This window comes from Callospermophilus lateralis, chromosome 13 (genome assembly GCF_048772815.1).
Source record: "Callospermophilus lateralis isolate mCalLat2 chromosome 13, mCalLat2.hap1, whole genome shotgun sequence".
NCBI classification, from domain to species: Eukaryota; Metazoa; Chordata; class Mammalia; order Rodentia; family Sciuridae; genus Callospermophilus; species Callospermophilus lateralis.
This window is the reverse complement of record NC_135317.1, coordinates 79,045,831-79,062,003: the sequence shown is the minus strand read 5'-3', so window position 1 is coordinate 79,062,003 and position 16,173 is coordinate 79,045,831. Positions and strand designations below refer to the sequence as shown.

At 37.7% G+C, this 16,173-nt stretch overlaps 1 protein-coding gene across 1 annotated transcript in view; it reads right to left on the bottom strand.

Annotated features, from left to right (window-relative positions):
- Positions 1-1,510: 1,510 nt before the first annotated feature.
- The window catches only part of Klhl12 (kelch like family member 12), a 31,146-nt gene continuing 16,483 nt past the window's right edge, over positions 1,511-16,173 (bottom strand). The window contains exons 6-12 of the mRNA XM_076873116.1: positions 15,328-15,442; positions 6,545-6,651; positions 5,476-5,671; positions 4,839-4,997; positions 4,419-4,517; positions 3,257-3,443; positions 1,511-3,096 (exon numbers count right to left, since the gene is read on the bottom strand). Coding sequence (XP_076729231.1) covers positions 2,970-3,096; positions 3,257-3,443; positions 4,419-4,517; positions 4,839-4,997; positions 5,476-5,671; positions 6,545-6,651; positions 15,328-15,442 — 990 coding nt within the window. The 3' untranslated portion in view covers positions 1,511-2,969. The remainder of the gene's footprint in view (positions 3,097-3,256; positions 3,444-4,418; positions 4,518-4,838; positions 4,998-5,475; positions 5,672-6,544; positions 6,652-15,327; positions 15,443-16,173) is intronic.

Here is a 16,173-nt window from a genome sequence, read left to right as displayed (position 1 = left end):
GGAATTTTAACTTTAAAATATAGGCAATGGAAATCTATGGAATTTTAGGCTGGAAATAACCACAATATATACCAATAATCTCTTATATGTTCAGTACTGTAATGATTATATCTGAGCTTCACAGAATAAAGGAATCGGATAACAGAGGAAAAGAGTAGTAGTAAGGACATCAGGAGATTATTACCTCATGAATCCAGCATAAAGGCCCGAGCTGTCTGGTAGAAGAGAATGAAGATATGGGAATGGATCTGAAACTAAGAAATGTAAGAACTTAGAAACTAACTGGGTGTCTACTGTGATGACAGACAAGAGAAAGCTTTCCTTAGCTAAGTAAGTAGGTGACTGACTACTAGTTATAGGAGCTAGAATAATGAGGAACCACCAAATTAGGGAGATCCTTGTGTACAAGTGAGAAAATGTGAAGGTGTGTAAAATTGGGGAATAATGTAGAAAAGGAGCAGTGAGTTTTACATGTTGATTTCCTGTAGAACATTCAGCTGCGGCTTCTTGTTTTACATGAATTTGGTGGCTTTATGAATTTGGTCTGAATTCAGGAGTTGGTACTAGAGCCAACAGTCCTATACCTCCATTTCTGCCTCACCTTCAATTTCCCCTTGATCTCTTCCTGAGATAAGATGAGCCAGGTTTCACAGGCTGTGGTCAGCAGGCACAATCCCAGAAACAAAAACAAAAACCCCAAAGATCAAACAAAACAAAAAAGCAATAATAAAAACAAAAATTACAATGTGTCAATCCATATGATAAAGAAAGGCTGGCAGGCCTCTGTAGTGAAAATGATTTCGTTTTATGCACTTCCTTTTGCTCTGAGAACATCCAAATTTTTGCAGTTTTGCAGGCCTTCTGCATAGCTGTTTACATCATGTGCTATAAATTGAAGTAAACAGAAAAAGGACTGGGGTGGATGGGTGTGGTGGTACACATCTGTACCCAGTTACTTGGGAGGCTGAGGCAGAATCTCAAATTTGAAGCCAGCCTGGGGAAAATGGCAAGATCTTGTCTCAGTATCAAATAAAAAGGGCTGGGGATGTAGTTCAGTGGTAGAGTGCTTGCCTAGCATGCATGAGGCTCTGGTTCAATTCCCAGTATGTCAAAAACAAACAAAAACCTATCACAACAAAGGACTGGGGTGACTAAAAAATTCCAGTGGGTGCTAAATAAGTTCAAGACTGCACCTCTTTATTTCCTTTGGTTTCAAGTAAACTCCAGGTTGGAGAGGGGCCAATGAATATGACAAATTCAGATTAAAATTGAACAGTTTGGAGAACCTCCAAACTGTGGCCAAAGTGCTCTCTTCTTACCCTTGTCTAACAAAAACAGCAGAGCTAGTTGGCACACACACAGTGAACAGATAGAGACAGGACCTACAGATGATCTGTATGCCTATTCCTTAAAATGTCTGAAGGCAGAGCTCATTAGCAACAAACATTTATGTATATGTGTGTGTGTGGTGCTGGGGATGGAACCCAGAGTTCATGTATGACAGGTAAGCGTTCTGCCACGGAGCTATATCCCCTGCCCACACAAACTCTCTTAAAGGCATTTGAGACAGTTGACTTTTTTATTTTCTTAAAAAAATACAAAGGAAATTAATTCTGTAGGTCAATACAACTCAGAGAGAGGAAAAAGTGGAATTCCAGAGCAAAGGGAAAGTGCATCCTTGTTTTAAGTTATCACATTCCCACACTCCTATACCCATAATGCAACAACTTATGACACAGAAGAGGTCTGAATGGTAGCTCAGAAATGGTGAGAGCAGAGGTACTGGAACTAACAAGAATTTTGGTTGTTCTTGATTATTCTGTCCTGGGATGAATAAAATTCACTCAAAACACAGGTAAGGGAAATTTATAGCAGGAAGAAGACTAAATGTACCAAACACAGCAGTAAAAAACACTTCTGCAGAAGTGTGCCCTTAAAAGAACGGGGCAGTAATCAGGTAGTTAAACTACCAGGTTGCTGCTACCCCACCCCATCCCCAAATAAATAGTGTAATAGTGTAGTAGTATTTGATTCAATAAAGAAAGTCTTTCACCCTTTCAAGATAAACATTGCCATGGCTACAAGAGCCCTGGCAGGGAATAAGATGATTGTAAAATCACAGGTACTTCTAGTTTATCCCCAGGTATATTTAAGCCATCTCCTCTCATTCCAACATTTGTTCATTCTGTATTCTCTCAGTCTCCAATGCCAAGATGTACAGCACTTTACTTTTAGAAAGAACTTGGGGTAATAAAAAGATCTTTCAAATAATATATCCTTCTCAGTATTCTAGGTTATATTTAGTGGTAGTGTAGGTTCACTCACATCCCATCAAAATCAGTTCATATCACTTATTCTAACCTCAGTTTGGATATACCAATCCTTTTCCCCTAAGGGATGTCACACAGAACTCTTCCCTTGGCCCCCAAAGTTTTGATAGGGCTCTCCCTTTTGTTTTTTTCTGAATGGAACTGTGGAGTCCTCAGCTCTTTGTAGATTAGAAAAGGTATTTGTTCTGGGGTGGGGGCAGGAGGTACTTGGACTTGGATTTTACCAAGCTTACTCAAGCTGGAATCCCTCCAATCATTTAGGCTGGATACTGTCTATATGTAGAGGCCATACCCACCTTAGTTCTCTGCAATGTAAGAGGCAGAAAACACACACACACACTCCCAACACATGGTAAGAAAGAAATAAGAAAGTGCTCCCCAGACCAGAGGGAGAGGCTATCTGGTCTCACATCCATTCACTGTGCATTCTCTTCCCTCGGGTACCTGTTTCACACCCTTGTGTGGGATATTACCAGCGCGAGGGGGAGTGTGGTCAAATAAGTACAATCATCACTGCACTGGTGCTTGTAATCACTCTGTGCACACAGTGAGAAATAGATATTCTGGAAAGGATCCTTGACTCTTCCACAATCTGTCCTCTGGACTGGTCACTAGCTCTGGATGGTGCTCTAACAATGGTCATTTCTCTCGGAGAACACACACACCAGCATCACAGCGCTGGGTTCCCATGGATGTTACTACTTCCCAACTGTCGATGATTGGGTCATAGCATTCAATGCTACTCAGCAGGGAATTGCCATCATATCTGATTGGGGAAAAGCAAAAGAAAAGATGTATCAGTCCTTCATTAGGGTTATCATTAGAGATATCTCCTCCACCTAAATTGTCTCCACCCAAAAATAGGGTTTGGATCCCAGAGACTCTTGCCCTGGATGCAGGATTCTACTCTGGTTTCTAATTCTTACCCTGCAATTGCATAGAGTCTCCCCCGAAGCACTGTGGCCCCTACATAACATCGCGGAGTGGTCATACTAGTGACAGTTGTCCAGGAATCAGTGCGAATGTTGTATGCTTCAACTGAAGAAAGGTGGGCTGTGCCATCAAATCCCCCCACCACATAAATATGGTCATTCAGAAGGGCTACTCCAGCACCTGGGGGGTAAAAAAGAGTGTATTAGCCAAGTAATGTTACTGCACCTAGGATTTGAATTCTAGAAACAAAACATGGTCATTAATGGCTAGCTGAGCTCTGGGGTAGGCAAGGCATATGGAAATGCCCTACACAGGCCTAGAAAAAATCTAGGGCAGTACAGGTTTTTACATCTCCAGCCCCCACCTCCACACCTTCTGTATAGGGACTGAACCTAAGCTCTCTACCACTAAGCTACATTCCCAGACCCTCTTTTTGATTTTTTTTTATTTTGAGGCAGGATCTTGCTAAATGGCTCCAAGTGGCTTTGAACTTGTGATCCTCCTGCCTCAACCTTTAGAGTTACTATGATTATAGCTATGCCTGGCTCATCTGTAAACTCTCTGACTAGGACTTAGAATGATAAAAGAATATTTGAAATGGTTCTCTTCTTCACCTTCATTAACTCAGAGCTCAATCTCTTTACAGTAGGAGAAAACAAGGAAGGGGCAATAATGATGAGAGGAAAGAAAGGAGTCATTACTTTGGTTATGGTCCAATATTTATTCAGAAGAAAACTGGAGGAGTAGTATTTTCTCTTTTCTTACATACCCAGCCTAGTCAATTTCAAGAAGCTCTCAGTGAAGGTAAACAGCTATTGTTCTGTCCTTATACATTAGATGTTTTATTTAACATATATTACAACACAAAATTGTATTAAATATTTTGTCATGTAGGAAGGGAACAAAGACATTAAAATGAGTAAAACAAAAAAGTTTTTGCCCTCAAATTTATAATCTAGTTGAAAGTTTATCTTTTTCTCAATAATATTTAAAGAAAAAAGGCAAGGAAGAAACTTGAATCTAACTCATACAAGTCTATAGGGAAACAGGAATTGCAACTCTGATTTACTGATACTGTCCTGTACATTAATACTGCATGTGTAAAGATTTGACAGCACTGTTTCCTGCCTCCTCCCTCAAATCTACTGGTCTTACCTGAACGCTTGGTAGCCATTGGTGTAACATTAGTCCAGTGTCCAGTATGTGGATCGTATTTCTCAACTGAATTTAAAATATTCAAGCCATCATATCCTCCTGGGAAATAAAGTAGAGATCATTCCAACAAGAAAGGTAAACCCTCAGGCCCATTCCCAGTTAGCATTCCCTTATTGCTTCACATAATTTTTTTAGTTTCAATTCTCCCACAGAGTTCTAATAACCCAAACAGAAATCTAATACTACCCTACTGTTTGCTTATAAAAAAAAGAGATAATCCCAGTTAATTGAAAATATATTGAGACAGACCAACATTCCTTGTGGAAGGAAGTCTATGAACTTAATTTGGATAACGAGGAATTCTACCTAGAGTCTGCTAACCATTGAGTTCTCCCCATCCCTGCATCCCAGGCTGAATACCTAGACAGTAGATCACTCCACTGGCCACTACTAGTCCAGCACCCTCTCGAGCTGTCTGCATATCTCCTAGCATGCTCCACTGGTCAATGTTTGGGTCATATCGCTCCATACTGGTATGACGTCGGCTTCCATCAAAGCCTCCAGAGACGTATATCATATCTGTTCAGAATGAACAAATTACAGACTATTAAAGAATGAGAGATTTCAAAGAATTTTTTTCTTTACAATTCCCCACAGATTCTTCACATGTCTGGGAGCAAAAATGTTGTGTTCAACTGGGATAAGTCAATTATGTCTCAGAGATAAGGAAGACAGCACAGTTAAGAGATCTTTAAAAAGAATGGTGTAAGATGAAATTCTTAAAAGCATTCAAAGACTACCTGGGAATCTGAAATACAACTAGCGCTAGTTCTCATCCAGCACAATGGAACTTGAATTACCAACTTTGGAGTCATTATTGAAAGATCCACAAATATCAAACAGCTTCTGTAACACTGTCAGTTCCAAAACCAAAAGGAAACATTTAACCTTGCCAGTTTATCCTCCATAATTCCTGCCAGATATCAGGAGAGGTAAGAATGCTGATACACTGGTCTAGTTACAGTGAGATGAAACATGGTCTGCACAGCAAGCCTACCTCCCAGGGTGGTAGCTCCAGCAAGACCTCGTCGGACATTCATAGGGGCCACAGAATACCAGACCCCATCCTCATCTGCTGTGGAGTCTAGACATTCCACTGAACTGAGGCGGGAACGGCCATCATAGCCACCAATTACATAGATCCGGTCATGTAGGGACACTGAGGCCACATAACGTCTCTTACGAGTGATGCTCTATGGATTTGGGAAAGAAGAGGTACAGAGGATTTCATTCAGGCAAGTTTTAGGCCTTACATTTTGCTGTCCTTTCTGTCTTTATTATACACCTCTTTGCTTCTTTTACCTGTCACCATGAACTTTTCCTGAGGCAGTGGTTCCTCCTCAAGTGGCCTCCAGCTGATCAACTGCTGAAAAGAATTTTTGCTGTGGTGCTTTCTAGAAGCACATTTACCTTGTTCCAAGATTTCCAAGAGATTTCATGCCTTTCTACTACCCAGTAATTAACTTCAAAGGCACTGGGCTAAGAGACTGATATCTTTCTATAATGTGGAAAAGTATTCCCACATTGCTAATCAATCATAGGGCCAGTATTCAAAATTACAAAAGGAAGGACTGATCAAAAGATTTCCAAGTTCTCTCAGAAAATATTTCAGTACTGAAATAATAAATACTGAGGATGAAAGATACAAAGTTTTTGAGTTCAACTGAACACAAGTTTGATTTAAAACATTTAATACAGCATGACCAGCGGTACCTAAATAATGGTGGACAGCTGAATTAAATTCAAACAGGAACACCAATGTTCCTGAAGTTTAATCTTCTGATTTTCTAACCTAAACTGTTTATTGAAGGGCTTGGGGTGTAGCTCCATGGCAGGGCACTTGCCTAGCATGTGTCAGGCTCTGGGTTTGATCCCCAGTACCACAAAAGAATAAAAATAAATAAAACAACCCATTTATGGAGTACCTACTGTGTGTGCAACATTGTAGTAAGAAACACATGTGGCTACTATGCTTTTCTACTCGTGGGCTAGACTGGTTATCATCTTAAGTCAGGAATGTAGGACATTTAAGCTCTCTGCCCACGAATGGTTCCACTACCACTTACTGGCAAAAAGCTCCACTCCTGAGTCTTGGGGTCATATTTCTCTACTACATCAATGGGAGACTGCTGGCTTCCGAAGCCGCCAACCACCAGAAGCACTTCATTGGCTCCTAAGGACAAAGAAAAAATACGTTATGTCATCATCTTTGGCTCGATAACTACTCCCAGGGAAGAATAAGCATACATAGCTCTAGGTTATCTTGTTTTAAGTAAGCAAAAGCAGCAATCTGAAATAGGAGATATGACACAGGGCTGCTTAGTGGGAAACTATTTCTTCTTAAGAGTCTAGCTCTTGAGAACCTGAATTTCTGAAATGAAAGTTTCTGGACATTAAAACTACAGAAGGTGAACCTGGACATTCCACTACATCATTTCAATATAGCTAGATGATTCTGGCTAACATTTAACTGGGGTCCTAAATATAGTTGGGAGGTTCCTTTCCTGCTCTCCTCAGCCTGGAAAACCCAAATTGGAAATTTCTTTCTAATGAAGAAAAAAACATTTTCTTAACCCTGTCCCCAAAATGGTGAGGGTTAAGGCTTAGAAACCAAGTGATAAGATTTTATTTGTAATTGGTACTGGGTATTGAACCCAAGGGCACTTAATCACTGAGCCATGTATCCTGTCCTTTTTTTTATTTTTATTTTTAGGCAGGGTCTCCTTAAATTGCTTAGGGCCTTGCTAAATTGCCAACGCTGGCCTTGAACTTGCAATCCTCCTGCCTTAGTCTCTGGATTACAGACACGAGCCACTGCGCCTGGCAAGATTTAAGAAATCTCTTTTCACGAACATTTATTTTTCCAACTTGGCTAACTATATGATCACATTCTCTGTCAATTCATCAAAACTGTGAGGTTACCAAAGATGAAGCTTTTAAAGGAAAGTCATTCCTTCTATTTTCCCAAAGAAGCTATTCTGACAGCTTTTATTTCCTCCCCTCTCCCCTAAGGCCTTATTCTGATAAAAGATTTCCTACCTTGGCTCTTTTCAAAGGGCAAAGTCTATGAGAATTCATGGAGAGAACAGTTGGTGGAGCTTTGGACAATTCAATCACTAGGAAGGCATTTAGGAGACCAAGCAGATCTTATAAGTAACCTGGACTTGAAAGAGCAAATGTAGCACACTTTGAAGCTGACAAGAAAGACAGATGAAGTTATGGATTTGATAATTATCATCAATGGCTGCTACAGTAATTAGGTGAAAAGCTAATATATTATCATTGGACACTGGGTGCTTCCTGATGTGATTGATGAATAGGAAAACAAACAAACAAACAAAAAAACACTACAACCTGTGAAGTAATTTTTCCAAGACACTGAGCCTAAATCTTATCAAGCCTCTAGTATAATCACCAGTCTATACAAAATACAGGGGAAAAAAGAACATGTTAAATAATTTTATAAGGATGTAATTAACAAAATACAGAATAAGGGAAATTCTACAGGTCAAACAGCCTGGTTTTGTCAACAAAGAAAGGAAAAACTAAAGCAGGAGGGGAAAAAAAATCTATGGTTTAAAGACCTAAAGAGACATAGGACACCATTGCAATGTATGGACTTTATCTGATCCTGATTTGAACAACTTCAGTGTTCAAAAACAGGCAACAGGTGGTCATGGTGGTGGCACACCTGTAATCCAAGCTATTCAGGAAGCTGAGGCAGGAGGATCACAAGTTGGGGGCCAAGCTCAATGTCAGCATCAACAACGTAGCCAGGCCCTAAATAATTTAGCGAGAACCTATTGCAAAATAAAAACCAAAAAGGGCTAGGGACGTAGTCCAATGATAAAATGCCCCTGGGTTGAATCCACAACACCAAAACAAAAAAACCCAAACAAACAAACCAACCCCAAAACCCTTAAAACAACTACTAATTATGGGGAAAAAAATTAAAAACATATACTTGATATCTGATGATAATAAGGAACCGTATGTGTTTTTTAGACTGATAATTTGGATGTGTTTTTTTAAAAAAGGTTCCTCATCTTTTTGGGATACATGCTGAAGTATATGTTATCATAGAATTATATCCTGTTTCAAATTTGCTTTAAAATAGATAGGCCATGAGTTGTTAATTGTTGAAACTGAGTGATGGGTATGGGAAATCATTATATCCTCCTGATTTTTTTTAAATAAATGTTTATAAAATTTGTCTTACCACACACTCACATATCCGTACATAAATCCCAGAATTAACCTCATATTTTAAGAGGGTACCTGTCTTGTGTACTTGCCAAATAAAGCAGTCTCTTCCCCAAAGTGAGTCAATAAGTAGGTTTCAGTAGGCAGCTCCTTAGAAAAACAAAGCATCTGAATGCAGGTTCCTTTAATATTAAGCTACTTTTATATGCCTAAAATTTCCTCAAGCTGGAAGAGGTCAGAACCATAAGTTCTTTGTGTCTTCCATGGCCTGGCTACGTTGTTGAGGCTGACATTGAGCTTGGCCTCCAACTTCCATGGCAGCACTATCTCCCCTACCTATCTGCCTTTTCTTAAAAAATATTTATTTAGTTTTAGCTGGACACAATATCTTTATTTTATATTTATGAAGTGCTGAGGATCGAACCCAGTGCCTCGTGCATGCTAGGTAAGCACTCTACCACTGAGCCACAACCCCAGCCCCTATTTTCCCTTCTACCCCACCTCTTCCCTTGCTGATTTGAACAGAGAATGTGAGAGTGATTGTTCTAACTAAACACATTTCCTCTTGTAGATGAATGTGACACTAGGTGAAGATATCTGTAGGTAGAAGGGAATGAAGATAGCTACAACAACTGAGAAGTACTTCCTGTACTTGGCAAATTTTAATTCCACTGATTTAAAGAGATTAATGCTCTCATTAAAAAGATTTTTAAAAACTATTTTTCTATTCCACTGATTTTTCAACTCTTATTTTGTTGTTTTATGTAATTCCTAGATTAAAAAAACTGTCTTGATATGATTTTATTGGGGAAGCTTTTGAAAGATGAGGCACAGAAGCAGATAAGAAAAGGATTGTTACAAAACCCAAAGAACTAACAGTACTTCCAATTAACTGAAGGTTTCTCAGTAAACATTCTGTCTACAGCAGAACTTGGAAGAAGTGTCAGTGTGAGTCACTTGGGGAATTTATGGTTCCAGGGGGCTGGGCCCCAGGGTCATTAATCCCAAACATCTTTGTTATGAAAGACTTCATCCTGTGTTTTGAGAGACTAGTAATAAAGTAATTTCTTTCTTCTTTCTTTTATTTTCCTGAAGTACTGGGGATTGAAACCAGGGGCGCTCTACCACTGAGTTATATTCCCAGTCCTTTTCATTTCATTTTTGAGACATTCTTACTAAATTACCAAGGCTGGCCTGCAACTTGTGATCCTCCTGCTTCATCTTCCTGAGTCACTGGGATACTGGCATGAATCACCCCTCCTAAGTTATCTTTAAGAAAAAGCAACTCAAGCACTAATATAGTCATCCTCCTCTTTCACATAATTAATATGTGAATTAATGCTCTCATTAAAAAGATTTTTAAAAACTATTTTTCTAATTATTAATACAGAATATATAATACATTTTCACGGAAAACAAACATTATGCTTGTTTCATATGATGAAATACTATTTTATATTATGAAAAATTTACCCATAATTCCACAGTACAAAGACATATCAAAATGTAACACTATTTCCTTCCAGATGTGTTTCTACATATTTATAAAACAGAAATGGGACCATATATATTTATTCTGCAGTTTTTATTTCACTTTCCAAAGATATTAACAAAATATTTCAATACATGGTTATAATATTCTTAGGCATTTCAGGAGTTATAATCACATATAAATATCCTTGGAAATGAAACTTTTCCTGGTTATATTTTGTTTTGTGTTTTGGTGCTAGGGATTGAATCTAGAGCTTCACGCATGCTAAGTACACAATCTACGACTAAGCTGTATCCCCCAGGTACTGATAATTTTCTTAACAAACTGAAGGATTGCTGGAGTGAAAAACATGAACTGGAAAAAGACTTCTGATAGAAGAGGACTTTTTGAGACTATACTATTATACTCCCACCAACACTATTAAAAGGCCAACTCATTCAATTCTCTGTAGCACTGATTGTTTTTTAATATCTAATATTCTGGTAGGAAAGTAACTGTTTTCATTATTATTTTATTACTAATAAAGACTATTATTAATTAGGTTTAACTTTCTTCCTTTATATTTACTAGTCAATTATATTTGTCCTTTTCTGAACTGTATAGTTAAATCTTTTATTTTCTTTTTTTTTTTTTAATATTTATTTTTTAGTTCTTGGCGGACACAACATCTTTGTTTTTGTATGTGGTACTGAGGATTGAACCCGGGCCGCATGCATGCCAGGCTACCTCTTGAGCCACATCCCCAGACCTGTATAGTCAAATCTTTAAATGGTTTTAACCCTTTACTGTGGTTGTGCCAAACTTATTTTCCCAATTTGCCTTAAAATTTGTGTATGAGTTTTTATTTAGTCCAATATGCTTTCCTTTGTTATTTGCTTTTTGCCTAGAAAGTCTCCTCTGGAAGGACTCCTAAGGGTTTAATATCCTTGGATCCTAAGTTGGGGACCAATATACAAAACAATTTGACTAATGTGTAAAACAAATATAAAAGAGTCAACTGGAAGGAAGCTTGTTGTTTTTTGCCAATAAATGTATTTTTTTGGTTTTGTTTTTGTATTTGTATGGAATGCAGGGGTGCTTTATTACCAAGCTATAAATCCACACCTTTTTATTGAGACAGGGTCTTGCTGAGTTGATCAGTCTTACCAAGACACTGAGGCTGGCCTCAATCTTGTGATCCTCCTGTCCTCCTGACTTGCTAGGATTACAGGCATGTACCACTTGATGGCCCTCTCCCCTTGTGGTCCCTTTCTTCTCTTCTACTGATCTCCCTTTGCTTTTTATTTGAACACCTCAAAGGGGTTCTTAATTTTTTTTTTTTTAATGAGAAAAGTATGTCTAGGATATGTGACAAGAACAATGTGGGGAAAAAACCCACATTACTAAAACTGAGGCATCCTGGCAGTGACGTGGTCTTTATTTTAGGGAGAGGGGAGAAGTGTGTTTCAAAATATTAGCCAGTATAGTTGTACTATAATCTAGTCAATCATTCATTCCCCTTCAGATGGAATTAAGGCTGTATTCCTTTTTTTCTGGCAACATTATCAGTTTATGGCAAGCATTCTTATATATATTCTTACATACTAGTGTTTATTTGTACAGCATAGATTCCTAGAAGTGGGGCATTTTATTTATAAATTATAGAAGTGTACATTTTATTTTGGGTTTAATATATTTTAAACTCAAATAATTACTTTGTTTAATATTAATTTCTAGACCTTCTAGTGAAGTATATTTTTATTTTTTGCTGTACCTGGGATTGAACCCAGGGGTGCTCTATCACTGAACTACATTCCCAAGCCTTTCTACCTTTTGAGACAAAGTCTTCTAAGTAACTGGGATTAGAGGCAGGTGTCACCATGCCTGGTATGAAGTGTATTTTTATTTTATTTTATTTATTTATTTATTTATTTTTTTATTGTTGGTTGTTCAAAACATTGCATAGTTCTTGATATATCATATTTCACACTTTGATTCAAGTGGGTTATGAACTCCCATTTTTACCCCATATACAAATTGCAGAATCACATCAGTTACACTTCCATTGATTTATATATTGCCATACTAGTGTCTGTTGTATTCTGCTGCCTTTCCTATCCTTTCCTATCCCCCTCCCCTCCCCTCCCTTCCCCTCTTCTCTCTCTACCCCCTCTACTGCAGTTCATATCTCCCCCTTGTATTATTTTTCCCTTTCCCCTCGCTACCTCTTGTATGTAATTTTGTATAACCCTGAGGGTCTCCTTCCATTTCCATGCAATTTCCCTTCTCCCTCCCTTTCCCTCCCACCTCTCGTCCCTGTTTAATGTTAATCTTCTTCTCATGCTCTTCGTCCCTACTCTGTTCTTAGTTACTCTCCTTATATCAAAGAAGACATTTGGCATTTGTTTTTTAGGGATTGGCTGGCTTCACTTAGCATAATCTGCTCTAATGCCATCCATTTCCCTCCAAATTCTATGATTTTGTCATTTTTTAATGCAGAGTAATACTCCATTGTGTATAAATGCCACATTTTTTTTATCCATTCGCCTATTGAAGGGCATCTAGGTTGGTTCCACAGTCTTGCTATTGTGAATTGTGCTGCTATGAACATCGATGTAGCAGTGTCCCTGTAGCATGCTCTATTTAGGTCTTTAGGGAATAGACCGAGAAGGAGAATAGCTGGGTCAAATGGTGGTTCCATTCCCAGCTTTCCAAGAAATCTCCATACTGCTTTCCAGATATTTATTTATTTTTAAAAATATTTATTTTTCAGTTTTCGGCGGACACAACATCTGTTTGTATGTGGTGCTGAGGATCGAACCTGGGCCACATGCATGCCAGGTGAGCGCGCTACCACTTGGGCCACATCCCCAGCCCTGAAATGTATTTTTAGATGTTAAAGGTGACTTTTATTTTCTCTTCTGTATGCTATTATACAGCAATTTTTCTGATCTCCTATTATTATTTTTTCTTGTTGATTTATGTGGGTTCTTTTCATATTAAAAATATTAACCACATAGAATATGTATTTTTCCAGTTCATCTCTTTGTTTTTGCCATCAATTAAAAAAAAAATATATATATATATATATAACTGATATAGTTAAGTAGCCTTGTGGGAATCTGTTTTTCTATCTTGGCTAGAAAGGTTCCTACTCATTAGAATTGTTGTTTAATGGGTACAGAGTTTCAGTTTTGCCATGTAAAAAAGAGATCAGATGATTGACTGGTTATACAAAAATGTGAATGTGTTTAATACTATTATTTGTATATTTAAAAATGGCCATAATGGCCAGGTACAGTGATATACACTTCTAATCCCAGTGGCTCAGGAGGCTGAAGCAGAAGGACTGCAAGTTGAGGGCAGCCTCAGCAATTTAGCATAGCAACACCTAAGCAACTTAGTGAGACCCTGTTTCCAAATAAAAAATAAAAAGGGCTGGGGACATGGCTCAATAACTAACACCCCTGGGTTCAATCTCTGGTACCAAAAAAAAAAAAAAAAAAGTTATAATGGCAAAATTTACATTACATTTATTTTACAATTTAAAAAGATAAGGCTTTTCATTCAGAAGTTAAACAAATATTTCTCTATACCTTCTAATATTTTTATAATTTTACATATGTGGTTCTTGTGTTAACATATATTTCTGTATATATTATATGACCTACAGATCACATTTTGTCATTCTGCTGGAATTATCAGAACAGTACCATCTATAATGCCTTATCTGAGAGTTCCCTTTTTTAAAAACAATATCTTTGGGTGGTGGGATTATGGATGATTTTTTAAAAAAATATTGTTTTAGTTGTCAATGGACCTTTAATTAATTAATTAATTACTTTTTAAATTTATTTTGGGACCAGGAATTGAACTCAGGGGCACCTCGACCACTGAGGCATATCCCCAGCCCTGGATGATTTTTATTTTATGCTTCTCTACATTTTTAAAATTTTTACTTAGGACTAGGGATGTGGCTTGGTGGTAAAGCATTTGCTTATAATGCACAAACCCCTAGATTTGATCTTTAGTACCACCAAATAAATAAATAAAATTTGTACCTTGAAAATATGGTACTTATGGTATTAAAAAAGAGAAATAAAACACTATTCCCCTTAAACCTATGAGTGACCAGTTTAATTATCAATTATGTTCCTAGCATGCATGATTCCATAGTAAGAAAAAGGAAACAATAAAAATACCACTTCATACATATAGAGTAATTCATAATTTATAAAATACTTTTACACATTACAGTTAGTGTCTTGGGGCAGTGAATTAGAGACAATAGGAAATGGGAAGAGAAGAACTATCTTCACACTTACTCTGTGCCAGCTCTGGTAGGAATCTTACTTGTATTGTCTCAATTAATCCTAGTGACCCAGTGGGATAAGAAACCAACCCTCATTTTAGAGGCAGAAGGATAGGCTCAGATAAACTGTTATCATGTCCAACCAAGACAGCAACTGGTGGGGCTGGGATTTGATACCTAGGATTGTTTACTAAAATAATAGATAACAAGAACTATGCTAGGCCTTCACAAATTACTTCCTTTGAAATAGCTTTAGAGGTAGGTGCTATGATGATTCCTATTTTACAAGTGAGGCAATTAAAGCACAGAGAAGTTGTTTCCTACCCAAGTTAATGTATCTAGTAAGTGGTGAACTGGGATCTATACCCACAAGTCTGGCTCCAGGGTTGGGCTCCTGTGCATGTCACTGCTAATGTTCCTGTATTTTCTACTATATTGGGTTACTTTTCCTTCCTTTTTTCATTCTAGAATGGAAAAAAGAACCATGCTAAGGACAAGGGGAGAAGTGGGAGAGAGTATTACCACTTACCACATGACATCCAAAATAGTTTCTCACAGAATCCAAAAATACTCAAAGAAAATTGTAACATATTACATAACACTTGACAATATATAAAGTGCTTTTAAACATTATCTCATTTAATTTCCAAATAGTTATGTGAAATACATAGGAAAGATATTCTTGCTTCCTAGGAAAGGAAGCTTAGAATGTAGTGACTTGCCTAAGATACAGAATAAAAGATTAAGAGCAGGTCTAAAACAAAGTCTTTGTACTGCTTATAGAATGTCTTTTCAATTGTATTATGCCACCTGAAAGAGGTAATTTAGAGATGTCACCTAATTCAGTCAAGATGCCAGCTTACCTAGACGAGCTCTTGTCCTGGGTCCCTGCATCTGACTCCGAAGTTCAGGCCTCAGATGAAACTTCTTTGCTTCATCAACTAGATCCCTGCACTGTAAACTACATCGAATGAAAGGCTGAAATACAGCAGAGAGCAGAGTGAGCCACATAGACCATTTCTAATACTGTAAGAGTAAAATTTTGCATACAACGAATGAATTTAATACAGAAAACCAGTTTCAAAGGTTTGTGATTTCAGAAGGATTGCTGCTAGTAACTATGCCATGGGTTTCCAGAAACAATTAAAAAATTTTATTTATTTAGAAGAGATAATTTGTTACATGGATCAAAAATCAAATGAGAGGGAGTTGGGGTTATTATCTCAGTGGTAGAGTATATGCTCAGCATGCTCAAGGCCCCGTGCTCAATCTCCAACACCCTCACACCCAAGCAAAGGATACAAAAAGATATATTGAGAACACATATATATATTCCCCACTAACGTTGGCACTTAGAGGAATTACTTTTATTAGTTTGTACATCCTTCTAGAGATTATACAAATACTATTAATTAATAGTACTAATTAATTCTTAATTAGTAAGAATTTAAGGAAAAAGCAAAAGGCTTCTGTTATTTTCTGGGATGAGAGGGAGGAAATATATCTTGTCTGAAATAATTTCCCCAGGGTTCACATGGGCACTGTCATAATGCCCAGGTCTATTTCCAAGGAGCTCTGTACTGTCATTTGACTCTCAGATTCACTATCCTCCTCCATTCTACTCTGGTTCAGAGGATTGCCCTGTATGAACTATGTCAATAAGGTTCCATAACCCCTGGCTTCTGGTTGGAATTGGCCCTATCAAAGGT